At 39.9% G+C, this 8,342-nt stretch overlaps 1 protein-coding gene across 1 annotated transcript; it reads left to right on the forward strand.

The window, feature by feature from the left end:
- The first annotated feature begins 6,507 nt into the window (after positions 1-6,507).
- LOC120881382 (60S ribosomal protein L31-like) lies at positions 6,508-6,916 on the forward strand. The gene has a single exon (XM_040265061.1). It carries the CDS (start codon positions 6,508-6,510, stop codon positions 6,883-6,885), a length of 378 nt encoding a protein of 125 aa, XP_040120995.1. The 3' UTR covers positions 6,886-6,916.
- The last annotated feature ends 1,426 nt before the right edge of the window (positions 6,917-8,342 follow it).

Below are 8,342 nucleotides of genomic sequence, written 5' to 3' on the forward strand. Positions count from 1 at the left end.
CAGGTGGTAAAGCATCTGCCTGCAATGCAGGAGACTTGGGTTTGATCCCTGGGTTGGGAAGATCCCCTGGAAGAGGAAATGGCAACTCACTCCAGTACTCTTGCCTGGAAAATCCCATGGATGGAGGAGCCTGGTGGGCTACAGTCCACGAGGTTGCAAAGAGTCGGTCATGACTGAGCGACTTCACTTTCTTTCTACTTTCTTTCTACATACCACACTGAACACATCCCATGTTAACTACTGAACACTGTTGCCTCCCAATTTACATCATCTCCACTAAGTGCTTGAAGACCTTGCTGGGCCTATTTACAATTCAAGAAACTGTGAACCCTTTGAATTATCTTTCCTGTCAATACTAACCCTGCCCATGTAGTGGGTATGTGGCTTCCAGCGCTCTAAAATAAGCCCAATCTACCCATATGTCTGTCCTTCCATGACAACCAGGGACTGAGGAAGAGGAGGTGCTGAAACTCTCTGATCCACAGAGCTGGTTGCAGGAGTTGGTGCAAGACAAAGACTGTGGATTAGGAGAGTGCTGGTGGGAACCAGACTTTTACCTCAAGAATGCTCTGGAGCAAGTCACAATTTCTCACTGGGCAAACCGGGAGAAGTCCCAGCCCCATGCCATTACACTGGGCCAACTCACCCACACACAATGAGGCAGGTGGCCAAAGAAAATGAGTCACAGACCTCAGGACTTCATTTGAGGCAGTTACCCCGAACCCTCTCACTTCTCTCTTGCCCTTGCTCTGCACTTCCTGCTCTGTTCCTTGGCATATCTGGCTTCAGACCTTCTTGGAACTCTCTCTTATTTGTGACCCTGCATTCACCCTTTAGGCTTGCTATGCTCAGCTTTTGACCTTCTCAGTGCTCTCTAAGAACAGGCTTGCCCACATCCCGTGGCTCTTGCCTATCTTCACAGTCTTAGGTCACTACCATGGCCAATTTAATCTCCTGTCCCTGGAAACTCTATTTTGGAACTGGCCTACCTGACCAGTGCCTCAGCCCACAAGGTAGTGAAGGGTTGGAACAGAAAAGGGGATCAGAAAGTGATGAGACATCACAGAGAAAGATGCCTAGCCAGTGCCCCCACCCTACTGTAAATGCGTCCTTCATGGTATATTAACCCTAATCCCCTTCCAGTATTTGGAAACTTCCTGTGGCCAAATAATTTTCCCACAAACAGACATGGTTCGGGAAACTGAGAATGCATACAGCTGCCATATTCTTTAGACTATAAATTAGAATACATGAACTAACGCTGTGAATGTACTTACAGCAACAATACAATGGAATGTTTAAATTCATTACTGCCCTGGAAAAATCTCTGATGTGCCATAACCATGCTTATAAAGGATGATGGAAGGGTACCACATATGTTCGTGTGCTCAAAAACAGTGCCTGCTAGACTGACGTGTTGACTATTCCCTACCATACATGGCTCATTCCTTGCACTCTGGTCAGACTCATCTGCCTTCAGTTCATCATATTTGCATCACTCCCTCCTGCCACAAGGGGCAAGCTATTTCCTTTTCTAGCAAGTTCTTTCTCTCTTCTTGAGAATTAACTCCCCATCTCTTTCCAGATCTTACCTCCATCATCACGTCTTTGCAGGTGTTTTCCCTGCCTTCCTTATTAATAGTGTCAGGATCTTACCCACTGGATCCATTGTAGCACTTATGACAGTTGCAAGTTTGCATTTATTTATATGATAATGTGATTGATGTCTGCCTCCACCACTAGAATGAAAGTTCCATGAGAACAGGGGCCATGTCTTCTTGTTCACAGCTATAACCTTGGAATTTGGAATAGTCAACACAAAGTAAGTGTGTTTGTCTGTTTAATTGTTCAGCAAATAGTTGGCCAGAACTGCTCACCAACCAAGTCCTCCTAAGATCCTTGGCTAAATGCATCAAACCCATGGGAGGAGAAGGAAGGTCCTGGAATACATTTGGGCTGATTTTCTCCAATCAACAAATTGGTACCTATAAGTTTAGCAGTTGAATAAAGTACAAACTCCTAGCAAATGGGATACAGACTATGTACCTTTCTAGAAGAGAGAAATTGTGATAGGCAGGGCACAGAGAGGTAAGCAACATGCTCAAGTTTACTTAACTAGTAGATAGCAGAGTCAGTATTTAGACCCCAGCTATCGAGTTCCACTTGATTAATCTTCCTGAACCTCTGTTTTCTCATCTGTAAAATGGGTGCAATCAGTGGTGCTAGCTTGAACAGTTATAAGAATTAAATGTGATAATGTATTGAAAGTACGTGCACATAAGTATTCATTGTATGGTACCTATTACTGTTAGTTTCTTTGAAAATAAAGGGAAGTCAGAGAATCTGTATGCTAGGACATGGAGAAATAGCTGTTTTTCCATAAAGCCCTCACCCACCCTTGTCTTGTTTCCTCTCCCTTCCTTTTTCCTTCCTCTGTCCTCCTTTACTCTCTCTCTCCAGCTATAATCTCCAAAAGAGATGTTTTTAGGGGTTAATAAGACAGAGGAAGACAGAGGAACAGATGACGAGAGCTTAGATTTATCTCCTTAAGAAAGGGGCTGAAAAGAACACTGGAAGGAGGAAGAAATAAAAGAAAGGTAGGAGTGAAGGGTTTTTCCAGTAGTCATGTATGGATGTGAGAGTTGAACTATAAAGAAAGCTGAGCACTGAAAAATTGATGCTTTTGAACTGTGGTGTTGGAGAAAAGACTCTTGAGAGTCCCTTGGACTGAAAGGAGATCAAATCAGTCAATTCTAAAGGAAAACAGTCCTGAATATTCGTTGGAAGTTCTGATGCTGAAGCTGAAACTCCAATACTTTGGCCACCTGATGTGAAGAGCTGACTCATTTGAAAAGACCCTGATGCTAGGAAAGATTGAAAGCAGGAGGAGAAGGGGCCAACAGAGGATGAGGTGGTTCGATGGTATCACCAACTCTATGGACATGAGTTTGAGTAAGCTCCAGGAGTTGGTGATGGACAGGGAGGCCTGGGCGTGCTGCAGTCCATGAGGTCGCAGAGTCAGACATGACTGAGTGACTGGACTGAACTGAGGAGTGAAGGGACAACACATGTAAGATGGTTATGTTTTTCCTCTGCTAAATAAAAGTATGGCTGTACACAGCTTTACTACAGGACTTTCTTCTCCATTTTATAAAAGGTTAGGGGGATTTTAATACAGGATGCTGGGGGATGGTGCACCGGGATGACCCAGAGAGATGATATAGGGAGAGAGGTGGGAGAGGGGTTCAGGATTGGGAACTCATGTACACCAGTGGCGGATTCATGTCAATGTATGGCAAAACCAATATAGTATTGTAAAGTAAAATAAAAAGGGATGGAGAAAGGGGAAGCATAAAGCCATGGGCTTGGAAAGGTACTGCCTATTAGTACCATTTAATTTATAGTCATCTCTACCCTACATTTTTTGGAAAGGAGAAAAGCCTAGAAAACACTGCCTCAACTTAGGTAGCTTTGAAACACACACACACACACACACACCATTGTTCAGTGCTGCCCCTTTAGCATTTCCTAGGCATGTCATTTATATTTGTGTGCCTGTTGGTTGAGCATGTCACTGGTGCTCACAGCACTGGAGCCACAGGAGTCAGGGGAATGTGTCTTTTCCTTTGAAACCAAGTGCTTAATGTCTTTGCTGGGAATTGTGGTAAAAGATGGATGAGAGGAATGGTTCTTCTGATAGTGGCAACACAGGCAGCTCCCCATTCCTTACTGGGTTTGTTTAGCTGCGTCTTAGATACCAGCATACCTGGGCCTCTTAGAAGAAAAGGGCCCAATTGAATAGATTCCCTGGAAGTCCAAGGGGCAGAGCACAGCAGGAGAAGTGATTTTGGGGAGATTGTTAGGCTAACTTGGCAGACTGGAAACTAGGGAAACCTCTGGGGTACATAACCAAACCAAACTTGTGAAATACTGGCTCATCCCCAGGTCCTCTGTTAAGGCCTTTGGGGAAAGTCCTAAATGCAAGCCAGTCAAGTTGAACTTTACACTATTTATAATTACAAGGTAGGAAAAAAAGACAGGAGAAAAGAAAGGGGAGACAGAAAGCAGGAACATAATTAAGGCCTGGCTAGCAACGGCTTAGATACAGTGTCATTAAAAGTAAAGCATGCTTCTATAAATCAATGAATGAAAACTTTTAAGAAATATTTTTAAGAAAGAAAACAAATGTGCAAGAAGAACCATTGTAGTACCTGGCATTTTATAAAATGAAAAATATACTTGTAACCAAAGGGAAATGTGCCATGGAAATGTAACAGATGAAATGTTGCCGGATTCTAATCAAGAACATACATAAAGCATTATTATATTTAGCATTGTTACAGTTCTGTATGAAATATAATTTAGTTGGGGAGGGTGGAGTGGAGGCAAGCATGTTACATCTGATCAGTCACCATAAAGCTACTTCCCTATTCCTGATTATGGCAAACTGAGTGGGCTTTATATTAGTAATATGCAGAGCTGTCTAAGATTAGGAACAAGACAGTGGTGCCCACTCTATCATTCCTAATCAACAAATTACTAGAAGTCTTAGCTAGAGCAATCAGGTAAGAAAAAAAATTAAAAGATAGTAGAATCGAAAAGGAAAAAGTAACATTGTCTCTATTTGCAAATGACATGATTTTGTACATAGAAAATCCTAAAAGTTCAGCAAAAAAACACATTTGATCAATGAACTCAGTCAATTTATTCAGTTAATACTATTTATTCAGTCAATACTATTCAGGATACAAAATTAACATACAAAAATTGGTAGCATTCGTGTATACTAATGACTTTTCTGAAAAAGAAATAAAGAAATCAATCCCATTTACAATCGTATTAAAAAAAACCTTTAGGAATAAATTTAATTAAGGAGATTAAAGATTTATACCCTGAAAACAGTTAGACATTGATGAAGGAAATTGAAGAAGGCACAAACAAATGGAAATGTATCCTATATTCATGGATTGGAAGAATTAATATTGTTAAAATGTCAATAATACCAAAAGCTATCTGTAGATCCAGTGCAATCCCTATCAAAATTACAATGGTGTTGTTTATAGGAATAGAAAAAACAGTCCTAAAATTTATACAGAGCCAGAAAAGACTCATAGTCAAAGAAATTCTAATAAAGAGGAATAAAGCAGGAGACATCACAGACAATCAATCATAGTTCTTGATTTCAAGCTATACTATAAAGCTATAGCCATCAAAATAGTATGAAGTGAAGTGAAGTTGCTCAGTCGTGTCCAACTCTTTGCGACCCCATGGACTGTAGCCTACCAGGGTCCTCCCATGGGATTTTCCAGGCAAGAGTACTGGAGTGGGTTGCCATTTCAATAGACCAATGGGACAGAATTGAGAGCTCAGAATAAACCCAAACATATATAGTCAACTAGGGAACCAAGAACCTACAAAGGAGAAAAGACAGTATCTGTAATAACTGGTACTAGAATAATTTCTATTCAGAATGAAAATGGTAATTATTAGAGAAATGCTCATCAAAACTACAATGAGGTATCATCTCACACCAGTCCGAGAATCAGTCAGTTCAATTCAGTCACTCAGTCATGTCTGACTCTTTGCAACCCCATGGACCACAGCATACCAGGCTTCCCTGTCCATCACCAACTCCTGGAGCTTGCTCAAACTCATGTCCATCAAGTTGGTGATGCCATCCAACCATCTCATCCTCTGTCATCCCCTTCTCTTTCCAACTTCAATATTTCCTAGCATCCAGGTCTTTTCCAATGAGAATGGCCATTATTAAAACATCTACAAATAACAAATGCTGGAAAGGGTCTGGAGAATAGGGAACTTTCCTACTATGGAGGACAATATGGAAGTTCCTTAAAAAAAAATAAAGTTACCATATGATCCAGCAATCTCACTCTTGGGCATATATCCAGATAAAACTATCATTCCAAAAGATGCATGCACCCCTGTGTTCATAGCAGCACTATTTACAATAGCCAAGATATCAACATAAATGTCCACTGACAGAAGATTTGGTGTGTGTGTGTGTGTGTGTATACATATATATAGATATAATGAAATATTACTCAGCCATAAAAAGAATGAAATAATGCCATTTGCAGCTACAAGTATGGACCTAGAGATCAGTATATTAAGTGAAGTTAGAAAGAGAAAGACAAATACCATATGATATCACTTATATGTGGAATCTAAAATATGACGCAAATGAACTCATCTATGAAACAGGAAAAGACTCACAGACATAGAGAAGAGGCTTGTGGTTGCCATGGTGGGGAAGGGGGAGGGGAGGGTTGGATTGGGAGTTTGGGTTTAGCAGATGCAAACTGGTTTATATAGAATGGATAAACAACAAGGTCCTACTGTATAGCACAGGGAACTATATTCAATATCCTGTAATAGGTGCCCAGAAACTATCCTAAGAGCAGCTGTGTGAGGCTGGGCCAAGAGGGAAGCCTTGACTTAAGTTTGACACACTCACCCCGAGCATCCTTGTCACCTGGGTTTGTTTAGATGGCTCCCACAAAGAAGGGCGGCAAGAAGAAGAAGGGCCGGTCTGCCATCAATGAGATGGTGATCAGAGAATACACTATCAACATTCACAAGCACATCCATGGAGTGGGTTTTAAGAAGCATGCTCCTAGGGCACTCAAAGAAATTTGGAAATTTACCATGAAGAAGATGGGAACTCCAGATGTGCACATCGATACCAGACTCAACAAAGCCATTTGGGCCAAAGGAGTAAGGAATGTTGCATACCAGATCCATGTGCAGTTGTTCAGAAAACGTAATGAAGATGAAGACTTGCCAAACAAGCTCTACATGTTGGTTACCTACATGCCTGTCACCACCTTCAAAGATCTACAGACAGTCAGTGTGGTTGAGAACTAACTGCTGACTAACCAATAAAGTTATTGAACTGTAAAAAAAAATAAAAATCCTGTAACAAACCACCATGGAAAAGAATATATACATATATATTATATACATTACATATATATAACTGAATCCCTTTGTTATACACCAGAAACTAATACCATATTGTAAATCAACTATATTTCAATAAAAAAAGAAAGAATGAAGCTGAACACATGCCTTATACCTGATACCTTTCGTAAATACTAACTCAAAATGGATGAAAACTTTGTATGTAAGATCTGAAATCATAAAACATCTAGAAGAAAACATTGGAATAAATCTCCTTGACATGAGTCTTGGTAATGCTTTTTTGGATATGACACATAAAGCACTAACAACAAAATAAAAAGATAAGCAAGTGGGACTACCTCAAACTAAAAAGCCTCTTCACAGCAAAAGAAGCCATCAATAAAATGAAAAGAAAACTTATGGGATGATGAAAATATTTGCAAATCATACATATGATGAGAGGTTAACATAGAAAATATTAAAGAACTCACACAACTCAATAGCAGAAAAACAAATAACCCTGTTTAAAAATGGGCAAAGGACTGTAATAGACATTATTCCAAAAATAATATATGAGAGGCCAACAGATATGTGGAAAGATGCTCAACATCACTAATCATTAAGGAAATGCAAATTAAAATCAAATTAAAAATTCACATTTGTTCGAATGGCCATCATGAAAAAAAGATGCTGGTGTGGATGCGGCAAAAAGAGAATTCTTGTGCACAGCTGGTGGGATTGTAAATTGGTATAGACACTATGAAAAATAGTATGGAAGGCCCTCAAAAATTAAAAATAAAACTACCATGTGACTGAGCAATTCTACTTCTGGAATATATCCAAAGGAAAACACAAACTAAAAAATATATCTGCACCCCAATATTCATAGCAGTATTATTTATAATAACCAAGATGTGGAAGCAAGTTAAATACCCATCAATAGATGAATGAATAAAGAAGTTATGATCTAAAAAATAAACACACACACACAGTGGAATATTACTTAGCCACAAAAAGAATGAAATCTTATCATTTGCAACAATATGAATGGATCTTGAAGGCATTATACTAAATGAAATGTCAGACAGAAAATGATAAATAGTTTATGACCTTATTTACACGTGAAATATTTTTTAAAAACTCATAGAAAAAGAGATCAGAGTTTTGATTATTAGAGATGGAGGCAGAATTGGAGGAAGTGGTCAAAAGGTCCAAACTTCTAGTTACAAAATATATAAGTACTAGGGATGTATATGGGCTTCCCTGGTATCTGATGGTAAGGAATCTGCTTGCAACGAAGGAGACCTGGGTTCGATCCCTGGGTTGGGAAGATCCCCAGGAGGAGGGCATGGCAACCCACTCCAGTGTTCTTGCCTGGAAAAACCCCATGGACAGAGGAGCCTGGTGGCTTACAGTCCATG

This window comes from Oryx dammah, unplaced genomic scaffold (assembly GCF_014754425.2).
Source record: "Oryx dammah isolate SB20612 unplaced genomic scaffold, SCBI_Odam_1.1 HiC_scaffold_23, whole genome shotgun sequence".
In the NCBI taxonomy this organism is placed as follows: Eukaryota; Metazoa; Chordata; class Mammalia; order Artiodactyla; family Bovidae; genus Oryx; species Oryx dammah.

Coding starts and splice junctions, on each gene's coding strand:
- LOC120881382 (XM_040265061.1), top strand. CDS start 6,508: ATGGCTCCCACAAAGAAGGGCGGCAAGAAGAAGAAGGGCCGGTCTGCC.